This window comes from Sphaeramia orbicularis, chromosome 11, assembly GCF_902148855.1.
Source record: "Sphaeramia orbicularis chromosome 11, fSphaOr1.1, whole genome shotgun sequence".
In the NCBI taxonomy this organism is placed as follows: domain Eukaryota; kingdom Metazoa; phylum Chordata; class Actinopteri; order Kurtiformes; family Apogonidae; genus Sphaeramia; species Sphaeramia orbicularis.
In genome coordinates, this window is record NC_043967.1 from 51878410 (window position 1) to 51901101 (window position 22692).

General features: G+C 38.0%; 1 protein-coding gene across 15 annotated transcripts in view; it reads right to left on the reverse strand.

Annotated features, from left to right (window-relative positions):
- Nucleotides 1-22692, reverse strand: part of LOC115428269 (regulating synaptic membrane exocytosis protein 2-like) — a 52420-nt gene that overhangs the window by 13386 nt on the left and 16342 nt on the right. For 8 of the 15 annotated variants that reach the window (XM_030147162.1, XM_030147155.1, XM_030147158.1 and 5 more), the window contains 15 exons: nucleotides 11191-11255; nucleotides 10827-10946; nucleotides 10465-10564; nucleotides 10151-10274; nucleotides 9721-9767; nucleotides 9300-9388; nucleotides 9174-9206; nucleotides 6379-6509; nucleotides 5808-5979; nucleotides 4225-4384; nucleotides 2781-2804; nucleotides 2238-2306; nucleotides 1732-1864; nucleotides 880-987; nucleotides 126-176 (listed from right to left, as the gene is read on the reverse strand). In XM_030147162.1, coding sequence (XP_030003022.1) covers nucleotides 126-176; nucleotides 880-987; nucleotides 1732-1864; nucleotides 2238-2306; nucleotides 2781-2804; nucleotides 4225-4384; nucleotides 5808-5979; nucleotides 6379-6509; nucleotides 9174-9206; nucleotides 9300-9388; nucleotides 9721-9767; nucleotides 10151-10274; nucleotides 10465-10564; nucleotides 10827-10946; nucleotides 11191-11255 — 1426 coding nt within the window. The remainder of the gene's footprint in view (nucleotides 1-125; nucleotides 177-879; nucleotides 988-1731; nucleotides 1865-2237; nucleotides 2307-2780; nucleotides 2805-4224; nucleotides 4385-5807; nucleotides 5980-6378; nucleotides 6510-9173; nucleotides 9207-9299; nucleotides 9389-9720; nucleotides 9768-10150; nucleotides 10275-10464; nucleotides 10565-10826; nucleotides 10947-11190; nucleotides 11256-22692) is intronic. The other 7 variants (XM_030147161.1, XM_030147159.1, XM_030147165.1 and 4 more) reach the window with 4 other exon arrangements.

Consider the following 22692-nt stretch of genomic DNA (forward strand, 5'->3'; position numbering starts at 1 on the left):
TACCCTTTATGGTACTACTGCTGGAAAATGAAAACATATCTTTAATTCTACATGTACTACAACTACAGCTACTACTTCTAATAATGACGTTAATATTACTCTTATTACTACAGAAGCTGCAGTACCTGTCGTGGGAATCAAGAGAGGTGGCAACAGACATTCTCCGCAAATGTCTCCTAAAGACAGACACAAATGTGAATACTACGACAAATACTACAACCAGCACTACACCAACACTACAACCAACACTAGATGCACACTATAACCAGTACTACAGCCAGCAGTAGACCGGTACTACAACCAGTGCCACAACCAGCACTACAGCAGTACTACAATAGTACTATATCCAATAATACAGCAGTGTTTTCGACTAGCATTACAACCACTACAGATCCAGTACAACAACCAGACACTTGTACTACAACCAGTATGAATACTAGGGCTGGATGGTGTCATGATTAATGTCCTATGGTGACTGATGTCATACAGTGCCTGCTATGACATGACATCTTATATGGCAATTGATCTCAAATTGTGATTGATATCATATGGTGATTGATCTCATGTGGTAATTGATGTCATATGACAATTGTTCTTATACAATGATTGATATCATATGGTAAGTGATGTCACACAATCTTATATAATGATTGATATCAATTGGCAACTGATGTTTTGTCTGTTCTGGTGAATGATGTCATATGGTGATTGATGTCATATGATGAGCTTATACAGGGACTGATCTTATGTGGTAACTTCAAAGTATTCAATAACTGTAGAATAATCAACAACTCTAATGCTACTACACACCTCATCTATCTATCCAGACTCCTCTACAGTAATAATCTTAACGCTAATAACACTACACTACTCCTCTACCTTTCTAAACTCCCATAATGACCGGCATCTGAATTTGCTCTGTTGAGTTTGGAGCTGCGCAGCAGCCGTACTGCATCCTCCCGGTACAGCGGGTACAGAGGGTTACCGCTAACAACGAGGTCAGGGGTCAGGATGAAGACAGACAGTGGGGGGAAGGGGGGCTGTTAGTAAGCTGATTGGCTGAGATGTAAAAACCTGAGTTCACATTAACAGTTAAACCAGTGTTTTTCAACCTTGGGGTAGGGACCCTGCATGGGGTCACCTGGAATTCAAATGGGGTCACCTGAACTTTCTAGTAATTGATTAAAAAAAACCAACCAAAAACTAACTAATAAAAAATTTATAGTGAGTTGACAGAGACAATCAGAACACATAAAAGACATGACAAACCCCGGAGCTGAAACTGAAGCACTGTGGTTCTGCTTATCTTTCAAATGTTCATTTTGGTCGGTTTCAGATGCTGCAGCTCTTTCATAATTCATAGTTTGAGTTATTGTTTGTTCAGTGTTAATTGTCAGCCTTGTAAATCCAAGCTGGACTGACTGTACATATCCTGACCAAGGAAAATAAAATTCTCACTTTGTGCAGTAATCTACACCTGGCTTTTCTGCTTCCGTCCATAATAATATACATTATATAGACTAAATGTCAACTAAAGTTAAGGTTTATTTGGAACGTAGTATAGCAAACTATTACATGATCAAAAACAACAAAAAGAGTCTCTGGTTTGAATGTCTGGGGTCGCCAGAACTTCGTGACGTTAAAATGGGGTCACAAGCCAAAAAAGGTTGGGAACCACTGAGTTAAACAAAGCAGCAGTATAACTGAGCGCGTTCAGATGTGTCTTCATACCTGTGTGGAGGCGGTTGGCTTGGAGACCGTGACCTCATCCTGACCATGTCTGATCTAGAGCAGTGATTGGACATCATCTGCTCAGGCACTGAGAGGGTGGAGCTGTGGAAGTCCCGCCCATTCTGTCTATAGTCTAAACACAAACACAGAAGGAGTTGTTCAGTCAAAGAAAAATCAACATTGTTTTGTTTTTTCTCCAACGTTAGTGGTTCATGTTGAACTAGAATAAAACGTCTATAAAATATTATAATAAGCAAAGATTTTGTCAATTATGTTTGATGTCATGCTGTCATTTGTCTGACCTTTGTCAGCAAAAGATTTGTAATTCCTGAAAAACTCTAAAAAAAAAAAAAACCTGAACAATAGTAAGTTCATTTAAAATAAAACTAATTCAAAGTAAATTCAAACTCCAACATGAAAGATGCAATAAAAGTAAAAAATTAATGAGCATTTTTAAACTCAGAGGGGACATAGAGCTGCATTGCATCATGGGACTTTGAGTTTACCTGATATCACCCCGATGCCGTCTTCACAGTCGTAATCTGAGAACTCACTGTCACTGATCCTCTGAGACCCTGAACAGAGACGAGGACGTTAAACCTGCTAATCTGCTCGGAGGTAATCCTCCTCAGTCAGCTGATCTGAGACCGAAACATGACTGAGAGATGGCACGTTAGTGCAGTTGAACTAAACATGTTGATACAGGTAACTAAAGACAATGATGTAGGTGAACTAAACATGTTAAAACAGGTGAGTTAAACAGGTTAAAAAAGGTGAGTTAAACACAGGTGAACAGATAAACACAACCAAACACAGATGCACTAATACTAGGTCTGCAATGTTGTTCTGGTTGCCTCCATTTTATTCTGATCTTCTCAATAATTGTTCAGGTTGATTGTTAAATCTCTGATCCATTAATACGATTTTAAGATGAATAAAATATTTTGACATGTGAGCAATAATTCATCTAAGGACTTTTATTGACAAGAACTGAAGTTTTAGTGTTTTTACTGAGGAGGTTGTAGTGCAACACACACTCACAGTTTTACCTGAGTTATAGTAAGGACCTTTGTCTGGCAAAGCATCATGGGAGGAAAATAAAAGAAAGTCAACAACAACAAAAAATATGGGCGTTTCAGAAAGTAGGTTTAACTCTGAGTTTAAGCTGAAGTCTGCTCATCGGGATAGAGATGATTCATCATTAGTGACATAAAATATTTTTTAGCAACACATTCATAGTTTGTAGAGGTTTGACAGCAGGTGAACTGTCCTGATAGCAAACAGATTTCCGATTGTGTTATAATTGCTGTAAGTTTAGTGAATAAAAAACAGAATGAAAAAGCAGAGATCTGATCCAGAGCTCCAAGTGAATCAATGATGTGTCATATGTGAAGATCATGAGATCATGCAGCTGCAGGACTGATGATGGTAGGCCTACTGAGTGTTAGTCCAATAAAAACTAAAAAGGCAGTGCATGCTTAAGTCAAACTTACAGGCTGTGAAACTCAGAGTTCAAACCAAACCACTTTCTGAAAACAGGCTGATGTGGTCACAGAAAATACTCCAAAACAAATAAAATGACAAATACATATAAAGACGATGCAGAGTGTAAATTATGATGTGTTTATAAATGTGTTAGCAGGCTGGCAGGTAAATTATGTTAGCATGTACAGTATGTTAGTGTGTACGGTATGTTAGCATATACAATACATAAGCATGTAAAGTGTTAGCACGCACAGTATGCTAGCATGTACATTATGTTAGTGTGTATAGTATGTTGGCATACATTATGTTGGTGTGTACAGTATGTTGTGTGTACAGTATGTTACCATGTACAGTATGTTGGCAAGTAAAGTTTTAACATGTACAGTGTGTTGGCATGTACAGTATGTTAACTTATAAAGTGTTAGCATGCACAGTATGCTAGCGTGTACAGTATATTGGCATACAGTATGTTGGTGTGTACAGTGTGTTGGCATGTAAAGTGTTAGCATACATACTATGTTAGCGTGTACAGTATGTTAGCATGTACAGTATGTTGTTGTGTACAGTATGTTAGCATGTACAGTATGTTGGCGTGTACAGTATGTTAGCATGTACAGTATGTTAGCATGTACAGTATGTTGTTGTGTGCAGTATGTTAGCGTGTACAGTATGTTAGCTTGTACTGTATGTCAGTGTGTACAGTATGTTGGTGTGTGCAGTACGTTGGTGTGTACAGTATGTTGGTGTGTGCAGTATGTTAGCTTGTACTGTATGTTAGCGTGTACAGTATGTTGGTGTGTGCAGTATGTTAGCGTGTACTGTATGTTAGCGTGTACAGTATGTTAGCGTGTACAGTATGTTAGCGTGTACAGCATGTTGGCGTACAGTATGTTGGCGTGTACATAGTATGTTGGCATGTAAAGTGTTAGCATACACACTATGTTAGCATGTACAGTGTGTTAGCATGTACAGTATGTTAGTGTGTACAGTATGTTTGCATGTTCTCACTCTGCAGCCTCCGCGCTGTGTGTGTATGTTCTGGCTGCAGTCCTCTCCTCTGCAGGTAGGGGGAGGCATTGGGCAGCGGCACAGATGAAACATCATGAAGTTGCAGTTTGTACCAGTGAGGCTGATCGTCCAGGAGAGCAGAGTCCAGTTCTATGAGAACCTGAACAAAGACAAAGAGAACCCAATGAGAACATGAATGCAGACAGACAACCCAATGAAAATGTGAGCACAGACAGGGAGAACTCAATGAGAACCTGCACACAGAGAGAATCCAGTGAGAACAATAACAGAGACAGAACATGCACAGACAGACAGAACCCAGTGACAATCTGAACACTGACAGACAGAACCCAATGACAACCTGAACACTGACAGACAGAACCCAATGACAACCTGAACACTGACAGACAGAACCCAATGACAACCTGAACACTGACAGACAGAACCCAATGACAACCTGAACACTGACAGACAGAACCCAATGACAACCTGAACAGAAAAGCAGAGCCCAATGAGAATCTGAATGTATACAGACAGTATCCAATGAGAACCATGTACAGACAGAAACTAATGAGAACCTGAACACAGAGAGACCGAACCCAATGAGAGCATGAACACAAACAAAACCCAATCAGAGCCATGTAAATAGCAGAAAGAACCTAATTAGTAGGGGTGTGTATTGGCAAGAATATGGCGATCCAATACAAATCGCAATACTATGATCTTGATACAATATATCCTGATATATCATGATACTGTTAAAAAGGCAATTTTTTGTTTGTTTCTTTTTTTTTTTTTTTTTTTTAAAGATTATTTCCTGGAATAGTTGAATTACACCAGATATATGCACAAATACTGAACACATTTTTATTTGATCAGAACAGGATCTACTGCGATATCACAAAATTGTTCTAATTCTCCCAGTTTCCAAAGAAACTAACATCTGCCACTCTCAGACAGTAAAAAGTCCTTTTAGGATGCTTCAAATAACCGTTACTTAATAAAACCGTGTTAAATAATAATAAAAAAGATATATACAATAAAGAAAATCAAAAGACAAAAATGAACCTCTGCTATATCTGCATTTGAATAAATACCTAAAAATATCAATACAGTATTTTTTTATATTGATACAGTATTGTGAAATGAAGTATTACAATATATTGCAGAACCAATATTTTCTAACACCCCTACTAATTAGAGCCACCTGAATACAGACAGATATAATCCAATGAGAACCCAAACACAGACAGACAGGACCCAATGAAAACATGAAAACGGACATATAGAACCCAATGATAACATGTACAGAAAGGTAGAACCCAATAAGAACATGTACAATTACAGATAGTGCCCAGTGAGAATCACATACAGACGAGAACCCAATGTAAGCAATGTACAGACAAAACCCAATGACAGACTATAGACAGACTGTAGACAGAACTCAATGAGAACATGAATGTTGACATTTAGGCTCTCTGACTTGACATGGATAATTCTAACAAGTTTAGCCCTAGTGATGATGTAGCTAATGTTAATCACAATTGTATGGTGTTCTGTTTATGTTCTCAAGTTGTTCTAACCTCTCCTAGGAACTGGCTCTCCTCCTCGCGGACCCGGGCCTGATCCCAGACCGTCAGTTCCAGCATCCGCTCTCTGAATTCCCGCTGGTGGACCGGGGAGTACATGAAGGTCTGGTTCCACCGTGGCTCCACCGACTTCTTCACTGTTTTCGTTCTGCGTTTACTCTTATCGCTGTGAGGAGAGGACAGAGTCAAGAACTAATTCATAGATTCTACAGGTTCTACAGCAGAACATGGATCAGAACAGATGAAGAAAATGTATCAGTGTGTGGTCATTTATAATAAACTGGTTTTGCATCAAATAACTAGAACAGGAAGTAAAACAGAGTGGAAACAGATGGCAGGTTTGTTCTCCTTTTATTAGAAATGTAAAACAAAGATATGCATAATAAGTTCTAATGTAGATTAAAAGCTGTACTTACACAGTTGGCCAGAAAAATGTTTGTGAAAATGACCATATTGTCATTACATTATTGGGTTAATTTTTCTATTCGCTTGTATTTAATGAAATGTATTTAAACAGAGACCAGGCACCAAAGTACTCGGTTCCTGTTGCTTTCTGGTCTTTTACCTCCGGTCCGGCAGGAAGTAGATTTTGACATAAGGGTTTCTGGGTCGGCCGTCATCTCGGACAGGAAGTTCTTTAGCTCCAAGAACGGTGACGATCAGCTGATGACCAACTTTATCGTACCACAGCTTCACCTGGAAATAAACAACTAAAGGTTTGAGCAGGAACAGAACCTTGATAGAACCTGTAAAAGAACCTGGGAGCTGAAGCAGGACTCACACAACAGAACCCTGAAGAACAGTAAAGAATCAAATCATGTAAAACTTGAGCAAGTAATGAAGTTGATGATTAGTTTCAGGATGATACAGACCAATTTAAAACTGCCTCTACATGATATGACTTTCAGTGTTTTACAGTAACGTGGCTATTTATATATTGTTGTAGTCTCCACATAGCACAACAACCTTAGTAACAACAACAACCTGTCAGTGGGTAGATACTGTATATTAGGTAGCAAGTGAACATTTAGACCTGAAAGTTGATGTTTTGTAAACAGTAAAATGGGCAAGAGCAGGGATCTGAGCAACTTTGACAGGGGAGAAATTGTGGTGGGTCAGAGCCTGTCCAGATCTTGTTGTTCATTCCCAGTGCAACCGAATCGCAATCAATCCATCATCTATAAGGGGTAGAACATTATTACCATTCATCTGATATTGTGTAGGTTCCCCTTTTTCAATAAAAACAGCTCTGACCTGAAATATTATTTTAATTTAGGTAGTTGAATTAAGTTTAATCACATATTAGTCAGTATTAGTTAGGATTCCTTTGTGCCACTAGATTTCTTTGTGTCACAGGTTAGTGGTAAAGTTTTTAGGATAGGTCACATCTTGGTCAACATACTAAACTGACAGATTTATGATCACAGAACTTAGGTTTTACTTCAGGCATACTTTTAAATACACATGCCCACGTATGATGATAAATAACAGGAGATAAGAGGTAAACACACTGTCAATATGGGGTTTTACATAGAGTTGAGGTATCACATCTGCTTGACTTTAGAGTCAGATGACACCAGTCCATTTTCTGTGATCCAACCCACCTAGCACAACGGGGTCAGCCCATAGTTTGGAGATCAGTTTACAAGGATGATAAAAGTGATGTGCATTGGAATATCTGGATCTTTTCCCTGTTTGGGGTGTGGATCCTCAGCTGAGTTATATTTTGTTTATGGTCAGATCAAGTCAATAATAAATTTATAAAAATGAGACCTAAAAGAATCCGGACTTATTCTTGGAGCTTCCAACAAAAGAACATGTTAACAGACCCGAGGCATAGACTCCACCAGTCCTCTGAGGGAGTGCTGTGGTATCTGGACCAAGATGTTAGAAGTAGATCCCTGAAGTCCTTTTCAGACTAAACTGTGACAGTTCTGACCTTGTTTGTTGGATTCCAATCAGATCTTTAGTTCATCTATTGACAACACAAACTGTACAGCAAACAGAGGTGATTTGTGGTTTTACTGTGGCTGTTTTTATAGCAAACAGAGCTATCAAGAAAACTATCAGCTGATGCAAACCCTCGAAAATTAGAAGACACTGTTATTTTGAGTGACTGTCAAAATAAATGTCTATGAGTTTTAGTGTGAAGACGAAAACTTGATGATACCATTATACAGATGTGTGTAAACAATGAGCTTTATACTTCATTCAGGATTGAATTGTTGATAGTTTTGGTCGTAAGCGTGTTCTGGTACCAGACTTCCCCCTGCTGGTTAGAGTTTGGAGTATCAGTACTACATAAAACTACTTAAAGATGATAGATAATCTGTCTGCATCTGTGATGTATCTGTTTATCTCAGACTGTATCTGTGGAACTTCAAACAGTGATATGGTTCTGATCCGCGCTTGCAAACACCAAAAACGACCTAAATCGTCAAACAAAAACTCAAAATAGAATGTCTTTTTGTTTTGTGGTCAATGTGAACGTTTCATTTGTTGAATATGTTTGAATGAAATTTTGTGTTGAGTTCATGTACACAGAAAAAATAGAAATATAATGTTTTGTTCACTTCTGTCAACGCCCATAGGTCAAATTAAACTAAAGTCCTGAGCAGTGTCGAAAAAGCAAAGCATCAGACCATCAAGAACAGGAGCAAAACACCAAAGAACTGTATGGGAGGAACATGATAACATGAAACCCTTAAAACTGGACTAGTCAAACAACAACCTCTGAGCTGCAACTACACTCTGACTGCACCCGTCACATCCTGCGTTCAGTGCAACTACAATGAGTGTGATTCATTAAAAGAAACACAAATGAGACAAACTACAGAGACATTTTTAGCCATAATCCAGAGTGACAGTGAATATGAGAGACTAGACAGCGTCTTGAAGACATATTTATGTTGTGTAGATAGACACTACATAGATGTGTGAGAGCATCTCTTTCACTAACATTTCTGTCTTTTGAAGGTTCTTTTTCAGGTAACAACAACTACAACATCATCAATTCCGTTTCCAGTTCAGCCTCAGAAATATATGAAGTGATGTAAACTACAAATACAAATTCATTGTTTCATCAACACAACAGATCAACATATTTACAGTCCAACACTTTAATAAAAGAGTGATAGAATAAAAACCAGAAGTGTGGACATAGATGTGGATATGAGACACTAGTAGAATCTACAGACACAATACTCAGCGAAGAACAAAGGAACCTAAAGAACAGTCACAACGTTAAACTGTAAAAATATTCTTGTCAATAAAGGAAGTGAGGAAATGTCGCTAGAACACTAACTAGATGTCTACGTAATCTAGCACCTAGAAGTCTCACTCCTCTACTTCTACAGTTACCTGAATTCTGGGAACCAGAGGCCGTCTCATAGTCTGAAACACATCACCATGGAAACCACTGTTAACTCAGAGCTGACTGGCTGCGGGGTGAACTGAGGAGGTTGAATGCATGCTGGGTAAACTTACAGAAACTTGTCCAGACAAAACGCTGGGACTCATGGGAGACGTGACGGAGATGGACGGACCGACTTTCTGAGAGTCAAAGGAACTGGAACCTGGATTTAGAAACAAAGATAAAGAAAACGCGAGAATAACTAAAAAAAAATAATCACATTAACCCTTAAAGACATTTAAAGACAAAGGACTATTTTTTTTTGGCAACTTCACAGTAAATTTTCCCTTTATCTAACTTTTCCTAAGTGATTGTTAATGCTAATGCTTACATGCTGTGTTAGGGTAAAATGCAGAGACTGAATTTCAATATGGGGATAATATCTTCAGTGACTTAACTTTATCCTTAAACCTTAGATTTACCTACAAATACAATATACAAGCTCTGGTGCACAGCAACAGTTTTATAATCTGTAATATTAATGTATGAACTCACTGGATTCCAACTGGACATGAGAACCGTCTGAAGTTCTGGAAACATCTCTGTGGACCAAACAACACAAACACACCATTAACTTCATGCTCTACCCACAGACGTTTTTATTCTAAGGTCAGCACTAACACCTTGTTACAATAAAACTATGCGAGATGTTTTTTTACCTGAAGTCTTAACATGAACCCAATAAACTCAATTTCATCCTGTTTATGGTAAATATTCCAGTTTTTAAGCACTAGACACTACAGTAGCATAAACATATATATCCCACAGTGCAATGTAGCAGTGTTGCAGAACTATGATTATCCCCCTTTTTTTATTTGTTTTTTCTGCTTTCCTTTGTTCTCAGTATGTGATACATTTTGTTTTGAGGTAGACTTGGTCATGTGACCAGAGGCTCCATTGTTGTTCTGTGTGACCTTTGACCCACCCAGTTGGTCGTGACACCACCAGCTCGACCTGCGGCTCTGGCTTAGACTCCAGGATGATGTTGTAGACCTCGTTGAACGTGGCTCCCTGAAGAACCCGACCGTTCCACTCCAGAACCTGATCACCTGAAAACAGGGTCAGAGACAGACCATGAGTGTCCTGGACCAACAGAGTTTGAACTGAAATGTGTTTAACTCACGCGAAGCATGTTTCTGTCATTTACCTTGAATGTAAATGCATTGTGTGAAAACCTTACTTGACTTCTGTAATGAACTCAGCTTGAGTGGGACAGAACCTGGTCTGATGTGTGTTTACCTGGTCTCAGATGTCCCACGGTGTCGGCCAGACTTCCCCTCTTCACCTTAGTGATGAACGCACAAAGACGACCAGACTCCGTCATTTTCCCTCCAACCACCTGAAAACATACTCTGAAGGTCAAGTACAGACACAAGAGGAGGAAGACGAAGAAGACGAAGACAAAGAAGCAGAAGAAGACGGAAAAAGAAGTAGATGAAGATGAAAAAAAAGACAAAGAAGATGAACAAGATGAAGAAGACAAAGAGGAAGACAAAAATGGAGAAGACCAAGAAGGAGAAGAAGAAGAAGAAGACTAAGAAGACGAAGATGAAGAAGAAGAAGAAAAAGAGGAGGAAGAAGTAGAAGAATTCAAGTGTCACCTTGAGTCCCAGCAGAGCCCCTGTATCTGCAGGAACCGTCCCATCCTTCATCCTCTTGTTCAGCAGAATCCGACCAATCAGACGCTCTCCGTCCTTAGATGGTTGCCATGTGACTGGATGCTGTGGAGTCACAGGTGCAAAAAAAAAGGTGGTTTCTTAGCAACAACAAACTACTGCATTCAAGCAGTTGCTAAACTGAAGCAGAGTTTATTATAATGAGGCTCACTGTGAGTTTCTTTATTTCTTAAATTGGACCAAAGAACATCAGACAAAAGGCTGAGAACCTCAGTACTGAAGTACTGGTGAAGGAGCTGAGTACAACGGGTCACATGATAATAAATAGAGGGGCGGGGCTTTGTCTTACCATAGACATCGGTGCCGGTTCTCCGGGCCACGACCCATGATCCCACCATTGGCTGTCCATGTCTCCTAGCAACAAGAAAGAGAAGGGGTCAGAGGTCATGTTTTACAGCAGCATTAAACTGATCATTCTCATGATATTTGATCATAAAATTCTCTGTTCATTTTAAACTCAAACAAAATAAAAACAAAGCTACAAATAACTCCAATTAACCTAAATCAAAGACAAAATGTCTTTATTATGATACATATAAAATACATGTGTTCAGATAAAAAAAAGCTTACTTCAGTTTTTTGGTTGTTTTACAAAAAAAAATTATTTATTTTGCAACTGTTGTGACTCACACAAATCCACGTTATATGTGTATATATCTTTTTTGTTTGTTTGTTTTTAAATCATTGTTTGTTCATCTGTCCATAAAATACATTTAAAAAAGTCAAACATGTTCTAAAACTGAGCAAACTACACTACATGGACAACCTTGCTTAAAAAAAACTTATTAAACTAAAATGAATGATAAAATATCTGAAAAAAATGCAATCTGCACATAATGTATATTTTATTCTGCATACATTTTATTCAGTGTATATATTGTGATTATAGCGTGCCTGGGACAGCTCATTTGTACTATTGTACAAAGTATGACTGCAATGACAATAAAGATTTATCCTAAGGTGGAACAGGAAAAAGATACAAGTTCTAAAAGTTGTTAAAGTCTTAATCAGTGTGAGATCCAGGAGCGTAAAAGATGAGAGGAAATGTTCACGTGTGAAGTGTCAGGAGATGATTTCCCCGTCAACGACAGCTGACAGGTGAACGGTAAATACCACGTGCCGACCCAAAGGTCTGAAAGTGAAGCCACCGCTCAAGTGTCAAAGCACCAGCGTCATCTCATTGGATTGATTATCAGTTTCCAGAAGACGTCGCCCTGCTCAAAGGCCATGAGGTCTAAACCCTCAAACACACACAGAGGCCCAACATGGACGCTGTAATCCGTCTTTACACACAAAGCAGCTTTAAACACACAGTCCTTCATCTGGGTGTGTTGAGGAAACTTACTCAGGTTTACGTCCCAATGAGTCGCAAACTTTAAGTGAAACATTTCCATCCTTTTCTATGGACATTAATCTCATAATTATCCTGGTTTCCAGTTGATAAAATATTTGATATAATAACATACGGTTGTGGCTGATAGATGAGACAAGAGGTTTCTGTTCTGACATATGACACTTGTAGCTCATTAACATTATTTTAGACTCTTTTAGAAAGTTTATTAAAGCCTTTGACTCATATTTGGTTCTGCAGCTCTTCGTATATGTGATGTTTTTTCTTGTTTCCATCTAATGTCATTTCAGTTGGTTTCTTGTTTGAATTCAGGGAACATCACACACTAATCATTTCAGGTTCATAATATCACAGGTGAAGATACAGGAGGTGTGATCTTTTGGTTGCTGAAGTACACAGTATTTATTTCTTTAGTGTTTGTGCTCAACTGTTGGGTCCCACACTGTTGTTTCTGAGACACCTAGACCTGAGGACCAACCAGATGGAGTTCACATCTTCTTCTAAACAGTCCATGGTAGATGTGGCACATAAGGCCAAAAATTATATTTAAATTATTTTCAATGTTTTAATGTTAGGATTTTAATCAGCTAAATCAGGTACATACAGGTTAATTCTACAGTTGGTCCCTGAGCGCATTCTATGGCTAATGTGCTAATCACTAATAGTAATGCTAATTCTAGGTGATGTGTTTTAAAAATGCAGGGACTGCACGGTAAAATGCAGGGACTGAATTTCACTACAGGGATAATACAGCAAATTAACCTTTCACTGTTTTGTTACAACAAATCAATACATGAAAGAAAATACTTTCTTTACGGAAACTATATGCCATATATGACCAGAGACTTACATTCACAATTAATATATTACAAAAAGAAAACAGGTTGCTGGTTTTTAATTTTTGTTGAGCTAGAATGATCTCGATTTGTAATTGACACTTTTTAATTAATTTAATATTTCACCTAGCTCTCATTCAGAGCAGTGAAAGCACCTTCAGTAAAAACTACATATTAAAATGGTTGTTATATTCACATCTGTTTATATTAAAAGCAGTTTGTTTTTTTTACTTCCGAATGACATTACTTTGTTCAAGAGAAATTTTGTCATTCTGCACATCAATACACATTTAAAGGATCAGTGTGTGATAGTTCATTGTCATCACCAGTCATAAATACCATCATGTTCTTTTATTATATTGTAACTGAATTGTCTGAGATGACTCTGACCTCTGGTTTTGTCTGATCACTGGTGTCTTCAGACAGGAGGAGGTTAAACATGTGATTGACAGCTGTAAGTGCAGAAAGTGCAGATCACTGTTCAGATTCTAGTCCGTGAATCTGGACAGAAGCAACACGGCAGCTCATAACTGAGAGGTTTAGGTTTAACGTTTCCATAGAGACATTAAACATCAAGTCGTCTATCTTTATATTTAGTCTGTGGATTTGGACGGCGGAGAAGCTGTAGAATTGATTAGACTCTGAACCGTCTTGTCTGCTTATCAGAAGACAGACACACTCGGAAAATCTTAACTTGGGATAAAGCTCATAAATACCCTTGGTCAAAGGAGGTTTTTGAAATACTCTCTACAGTAAATGTACAGTACTTAATTATGAATAATTTACAAGGTAAAATCAAGGTTATTATCATTAACGAAAACTAACAAAATGACGAAAACTAGAATTGTGAAAACATGTTCATTAACTGAAATAAATTAAAACTATAGTTCAAAGAAAAAAAATGATAAATAAATGAAACTGTATTGTCTGCTTACAAAACTAACTAAAATGTATAAAAATTGTGGATAAAATTCCCTTCGTTTTCGTCTTTGTCAATGTCGGATTGATATAAAATCAATTTATTTCCCTCAAGCAATTTTAGCTGCTGGCACCGTATGATATTTAACAGTCCGTCACTTCTTGTCACTTGTCGTTCAGTTGTCTTCTCATCCCCACTCTACCTGGAAACATGTAGACTAAAGTTGGGAGAAAGCAGCAGAGTCCTGTCTGGGATTTATTTGAATTCGACGGTGAAGAAGATAAAAGATACAAAAAAAACTAAAACTAAACTAAAACTAAATATTTAGAAAATAACAAAAAAAATAATAAAAACCAGCTAACCTGCTCTAAAAACTAATTAAAATTAACTGAATTAGAGAAAAAAAGTCAAAACTAAATAAAACTAAACTATAATGAAAATTCCAAAACTATTATAACCTTGGGTAAAATAACTCTTATAAAGACCAGTGGAAAAGGCAGGTATTAAATAAGCCTAAACTAAGAAGTTATATTCACTATAAACATGTTTTCTCCACAGTCTTATGTTAAATGTAATCTAAAAAGAGCCCAGAGGTCTGTGTGTGCCCAGCTCAGAGCAGGGGTACTGCCTCTGCAGGTGGGGGTGGGGCGCTAAAAAGGCGTCCCAGAAGAGGACAGGTTATGTGTTTTGTGTGACTTAAGGGTTGTTGAAGCTGAATGGTATTTTCTGTTTTATTGTCCTTTATATCATGATGTCAGAGCTGTTATGTTTGAGAAAATTCAATGTAAAAAGCCTGATCTGTTTTGGAGGCCTGATGGGGATATGTTGAGTTGGTCATTTGAAAATGAAATATAAAAGTTTAGCAAGATTTTTGGGGAAAGCATGGAAACTTAGAAAAAGAACTCTGTATCCCAAACTAAAAGGACCTTGTTTTTATGTAATTGTTACTGGGATGAGTATATGCTTTATATGTTGGTCATCTTCCTGTTTTGAATGTCAGTAGTGTCATATAACCCTACATGGACTGGGCGCGTAAGTGTATGACACTTCAATAAAATATTCATTCATTCATTCATTGTAGAAGGCAGGGCTGGTTTAACCCATAAAGACCCAGTGTATCTTTTGTGGCAATTCCCAAATGAATTTTTTTCTATATTTAACCTTTTTTATGTAATTTATTGCCACGTATCATAATATTGCCCTCTTTATTTTGTGTTTTTTCAGTGAACATCACAAATTTTCCTATATTTAATTAACTGATCATGTAGATGTTCATAAAAGCTCAGATTAAAGTTGAGGCTTATAATATCAGAAACAGATAAAACAGGAGAAAAAGTGACTTTTTCAGTAAAGACACAAATAACTGAAAATAAACCCAGTGTGTCCATCCACTGTCATTGATCCAACTCTATGGGTTTTATCGGTGAATCGATGTTGTAGAAAATGTCGGTGTTTCCATGGTAACAATGGAGCCCCTAAACGCCCAAATGGGTCATATCTGATGACCATGAAAAGACGAATAACTGTATTTTACACCAATTATTTGCATGGATTGGTAGAATTAGTGGATCAACAGGTTACATCAGTAGATGGTTTTGGTCAACAGTGGATGTTTGGGTCTTTATGGGTTAAATACAGACTTTGTAACTAATACTACAATATTAAACACTGTGAGATGAACAGTGGACATCAGTTGTTCAAAGCAGAAGACAAACAGGATGCAGAGAGATGATGTCATCAAAGAGCGCCAACCAATGGATGTGGAGGTAACAATAAAAAAGAGTATTTTTGCTGCATTATCCAAATGTTTTTATACAAGACAAAGACAATTATCACCATAAAGTCATCAGGGCATATTTTATATTGCTTTGTCAAGTCACAGAGTAAAAAAATATGAGAATGTTATGTTAAGATGTTCCTGATTTCAGAGGTGATTGTATTTACTGAAGCACAAATCTGACGTTCTGGTACTTTACCAAAACATTTCTATTTGATGCTGCTCCTCGTGCATTACATTTCAGAGGAAGTATTTTTATTCCATGCTATCTACTTGTCACTTACGATTTTTTACATGTAAAAAAACATATATGACGCAGTATTATACTACTTATGTATACACAAGTGATATACACTACTTCAACCTCACTTCATATTGAAAATCTGCAACATTTAAAAGGTTCTCACTTGCATTTTTAGTGATAAAAAAATCATAATATAAGACCTTCTAAAATTTTATTTGGCAAATTTAGGATTCTGACCACTAATTCCTCAATCATTTTAATGAAAATAGCTTTACTTCAGTAATATTTTGAATTTAGGACTTTTAGTTGTAATGCAGTATTAGTACACAGTGTGTTGTATACTTTTACTGTAGTAAATCTGATTCTGTCTGATACAAACAGTTGGACAGTGTTTCAGTTTGTTTCATCTTAGGCTTTTAACAGTGTTTTGATGATAAAAGACTCAGTTAATGTTATTACAGTTCATCATGTACTTTCATAAGTTTGTGTCTTGACTTGAAAAAGTTTGGGAATCAGTGTTAATTGAATCAAATAATCATGACTGGTTGATTACGTAAAACTTTTGAGAGGCCTGAAACATTTCTCAATGATATTTAGAGAGTTTTTGATATTGTAAAACACAGGTGTCAAACATGTGGCCCGGGGGCCAAAACCGGCCCGCCAAAGGGTCCAATCCGGCTCACGGGATGAATTTGCAAAGTGCAAGTGAGGGCATCAAACTCAAAAATAATATCATAATAACCTATAAATAATGACAACACCAGTTTTTCTCTTTGATTTAGTGCAAAAAACATTAAATTATGAAAATGTTTACATTAACAAACTATCCTTTAAAATGTGAATAACTTGAACAAATATGAACAACCTGAAATGTGTGATGAAAATTAAGTGCAATTTTAACAATATTCTGCCTGTTACTAAATGTTTTGTGCCTTTGTAGATCTGACCTAAAATGCATATGTATAAATGATAAGTCGAGACATAATATTGATAAAATTGTACTTATATTTCTTAACACATGCCATTTTTTTCAAGTTATTCACATCCTTTTTGTTTGAATAGTTCGTAAATGTAAATATTAGCATAATTGAATGTTATTTTTTGCACTAAAACAGTTTGGAGTTGTCATTATTTATTGGCTATCATGCTAGTATTTTGCTGGTCTAGCCCACTTCAGATTAAATTGGGCTGAATGTGGACTCCGGAAGAAAATGAGTTTGACACCCCTGTTGTAAAAGGTGATAAAAACACATGGATGGCAACGCACTCATGCACATAATACACTGTGTGACGTGAGCGTACAAATCGGGCTGAACCCAAACAGTGACTCGACGTGTTTAGACTCAGATTAACTCTCCATCAGGACAGCAGAACAAATACCTCACTGATACTCACAGGTTTGTTTGAACGCCATGAAGGAGGAGCTCCTCACTCCTCCTCACTGTGTGTCTGGGTTTTCTGTTCCCTCAGCTCTGCCTGCAGGATTCATACCTGACTGACCATCCACATTTAATTCATCACCACATTTAGACCAGAACTCTGTCTGTTCTGCAGCAGAATGTTCACCAGTGGAACGTTAACCCGTAGAGCAGCCCATTGCCTGTTAGGAGGCCTTTCATCGGTCTGAAATAACGCTGTGCGCTGGGATGTGTCCTTGACTCCAAACCCCCGACTCCAAGAGCTACTGAAATCCACCAGATCAACAGATAACAGACCCGATCACTAAAAACTCCACAAGGTTATCAAAAAGTCCAACAGATCACCCAGACATTTAACAGATCCAGCAGGTCTCCACAGGTCCAGATGTATCAGGTTTTTGCTGACATGTTCAGGTTTTCTGCGTCTTCAGCGTCGGTCCCGAGGCCCTGAGGTATGCTGGGTAATCCACTCTCTCCTCTTGTAATCCCATTAGAACAGAGGTGAGACCTGATCCTGGTGCTCTGTGGTTCTGATCCAACAGGTAGATCCAAAAGAGTCCTTCAAACCCGGACTGCTCAGGTCTGTTTCAAATAAGGTTCTCCTGGTCCCAGTCCTGGTCCTGGTCCTACTTTTTCATATGTGTTCAGATCAACAGCAGCTGAAGTCTCTGAGCTGATCTGTCACCTCTGACCACAGAGGAGGAGCTTAGAGCCTCAGAGCCAATCAGAGCTCATAATCTCTGACCAATGACACTGAGGCAGCAGATTAACCTGTCAGATGATTGTCTACATCTGAAGTACGAACACAGAACATGCAGAACACACGGAACACGCGGAACACACATACGGAACACATAGAGCATACAGAAAACACAGAACATACAGGAAATATGGAACACACAGAAAGTATGGAACACACGGAACACACACGGAACACACAGAACACACAGAACAGCCAGAACACACACACAATACAGAACATACAGAACACATGGAACACGCGGAGCACACATATGGAACACATAGAACATACAGAACACACAGAAAACACAGAACATACAGAACACACAGAGCATACAGGAAATATGGAACACACACACGGAACACACAGAACAGCCAAAACACACAGACAATACAGAACATACAGAACATACAGAACACACAGAATATATAGGAAATATGGAACACACAGAAAATATGGAACACACACATGGAACACACAGAACGCACAGAACATACAGGACATACAGAACACACAGAACATACGAAACACACAGAACATACAGGAAATATGGAACACACAGAACACACGCACAGAACACACATACGGAGCACACAGAACATACAGAACACGGAGCATGAAGAACATACGGAACATACAGGAAATATGGAACACACAGAACACACAAACGGAACACACAGGACATACAGAACAGCCAGAACACACAGACAATACAGAACATACAGATCACATAGAACATACAGAAAATATGGAACACACAGAACACACGGAACACGCATATGGAACACACAGAACATAAAGAACGCAGAGAGACAATGCATGCTGCAAATGAACCTTAGTGTTGTATATTGAGTAAAAATCTGAGCCCAAATCACATGAAAATAATGTAGACAAACTATGACATTTATCTCCTTCAGAGACAAACGTTCACAACTAGAACAGGGTATGGATTCACGTTTTAGAGTTTACAAGGACAAAAAATATTTATCCAAGGCAATCTACCGCATGAACTGGGAAACATCTGAATTCTGAAGGAGTCTGGTCTGGAATGAGCCCTTTGTGTGTTTACCCAGAACATGAACAACCTGTTAACTGCAGAACCACACAAAAATGACACGGAGAACAGAGGAACCCACTGCACTGCTCCATAGAAAACCCTCTAGTGAAATACAGCATTTCAACCTGGTCCACAACATGGTCCAAGGAGAACAAGAAGAAACGTAAAAGGCAACTGGAAGTTTTGTCACGCGATGTTCAAAGGCACAATGTTCAATCTGTCAGAGAATATCAATGTGTTCAACAAATGCAACCAATAATTACTTTAACACCAGGTCTGATTATCAGTGTTATAGTCAAGACACCTAAACTGAGATCAAGTCATTAGTGAGACCAGAGTGTACAGAGTCTAAGACCAGGACTGGGATATGAACGCTCCATCCACACTAATGCTGATATTTTGCGGAACAGATATTTTTCTCAATGTTTGAGCCTCTTGAACACACTTTAATGGCATTTTAGGTTAGAAAAACAGAGATTTTAAAAGGTCTTTCTAAAGTATATGTTTATAAAACTCTGGTTTGTGTGTATTTGTGTGTTCAGGGAAAACTATGGCGTCTCGTTTCAACAATTTTGCTCATGTTTATTATGTGTTTGTGTAATGAAGCCGCACCTGACATATCAAATCCAGGTGCATAAATCAGTGCATGACCTGGAGTACATCGAGGTCAGGACTGATATCTTTGGGAGACGGACCAGACCGGTGTTAAGGACAAATCCACATCATGTAAACAATACACTTCCACAACTTAAGGAAACTTAAGGAAACTTAAGTTTACAACTGAACTACTGTTTTTGCTTCACCTTCACAACAGATCAAAGCCTCTGCATCTGCTACTTCCAGTATTGTCCACGGTGTCCACAGGCTGGACAACAACTATGGTTTGTCTGAGCATTTAGAGTCATTTTTGTCATATGGACACAGATATTTTGTAAAATGAAGGTCACATGAACAGAATTTATTTTAGAAAATAGAGGAAGAAAATATTTGTTTAGAAAAAATATCCATATTAGTGTGGATACTAAATAGAAAATAATAATGTTACAGCATCCATTTAGGTGTTTTAAACATTCCAGGTTGATACGGTTTAAGAGGTGAGATGATTCCTGTTTCAAATGGGTAGCAGAATGAGAAGAATCAAGAGTTACCAATTAGTATTATAACTAGGGATGTAAGGATTACCAGTATAATGATAAACCGCTGTAAAATTCCTGACAGTATTACCGGTTAAATTCTAATTATCATGATAATCATGTTTGATTACCGCACTTTGAAAGAGAAAGAGAGACAGAGAGAGAGAGAGAGAAAGAGAGAGAGAAAGACCCGGTCCAAGCGCATAGAGAGAGAGAGAGACTATCTATCTATCCATCTATGAAAAAGAAACTAAAACAACTCAAACTTGATATGGAAAATTGTCAAATAATGGCCATAAGGTGCCATCTTTAATGCACATTTGTATGTTTGATGTTTACGTGCTAATATTTGAATGTTTCTGTGAAGAGAGAGTACATTGTGCCTATTATTTTTATTTATTTATTCATTCATTCATTCATTCATTCATTCATTCATTCATTTATTTATTTTTTTCCAAAATACAACTTGGTTAAATTATTTCAGTGTGTGTACAAGTACTTTTTCAACATTTTGAGCACATTTCAACAATACCACTATAATAACGATAACCGTGAAAATTTTGGTTACAATAACAGTGATATGAAATTTTCATATCATTACATGCCTAATTATAACTAAAAGAAATGTCTGAAAGACGAAACACCACAGTGATGATAGCAGATAAATTGGAAAATGCAGCAAAAATTAACTGTTCTTGAAAGAAAAGACGAGACTAAAAATGCACTTGACACCAACATCTTGAGTACTAGCAAAGACTTGTATAACTAACTATGACTCGTATACTATAACTATGTATAACTGCCTGAAATTGTTTCAAAATTCAGTTCCAGGTAGAATCTGCTCATAAAGCAGTGGCTCATACAAGGATCAGCCATAAAAGTTTGATAAACGCAGTCAGAGCAACTCTTGATCTCTGAGGTTCAAACTGTTGACAGAGTGATTTCAGGGTTGTTTGATCATCTGCCACACTCTCTACTTGGGATTGTTGGGTTTTATGATGGTTCTTAATATGCAACCAAAAGTGTTTGCTCTTCAGGATCTAGGACTGACAGACCATCTGTGTTTATTGTTTCTTTGCATTTTGAGGAAGAGGCAGCTTTTCTGCTTCTCTTCAGTCTCGGAATATGTAGAAGTGTTGTGTTTCATTTGAAATCAGAAAATAAATAATTAACAAGTAAGCTCAAAACTGCCTGTACAGGAAGTGAGATGTCAGAGGTCAAGTGCATCCCACACTGTTTCACATCGAAGCCCTCTAGTGGTGGCCAGAGGAAGTACAAGTGGAAGCAGCCAGTTGGACTGAGTGGAGGTGAACCATAAGCTGATTATCTCACTGAGCTAATTACAAATGCAGAACACTGTCACCTCAGGAAAACACAATAAAACACACAATACAAACACAAACTACATAACAGATGCACAACACTGTCAGCTCAGAAAAACACACAATAAAACCTGCAATGAAACACAAAATACAGACACAAACTCATCTAAAGACAGAAAACACAGTCACTGGACTCAAATCAGAGGAACACAGTGGACCAGGTTTAGGAGGACAAACATCATCCAGAACACAAAGTCCAGCATCATCCAGAACACAAAGTCCAGCATCATCCAGACCACAAAGTCCAGCATCAACTAGACCACAAAGTCCAGCATCATCTAGTCCGAAAAGTTCAGCAACGTCTAGACCACAAAGTCCAGCATCATCTAGACCACAAAGACCAGCATCATCCAGACAACAAAGTCCAGCATCATCCAGACCACAAAGACCAGCATCATCTAGACCACAAAGTCCAGCATCATCCAGACCACAAAGTCCAGCATCATCTAGACCACAAAGACCAGCATCATCTAGACCACAAAGTCCAGCATCATCCAGACCACAAAGTCCAGCATCAACCAGACCACAAAGTCCAGCATCATCTAGACCACAAAGTCCAGCATCAACCAGACCACAAAGTCCAGCATCATCTAGACCACAAAGTCCAGCATCAACCAGACCACAAAGTCCAGCATCATCTAGTCCACAAAGTCCAGCATCATCTAGACCACAAAGTCCAGCATCATCCAGACCACAAAGTCCAGCATCAACCAGACCACAAAGTCCAGCATCATCTAGTCCACAAAGTTCAGCATCATCTAGACCACAAAGTCCAGCATCATCCAGACCACAAAGTCCAGCATCATCTAGACCACAAAGTCCGTTAAAATAATTGACTTATTATTAACCAATAAATAATAACTGTATTAGACTGAAAAACAGGTCAAATTACATTATGAAAATGTGAATAATCTGAACTACCATGTACAACT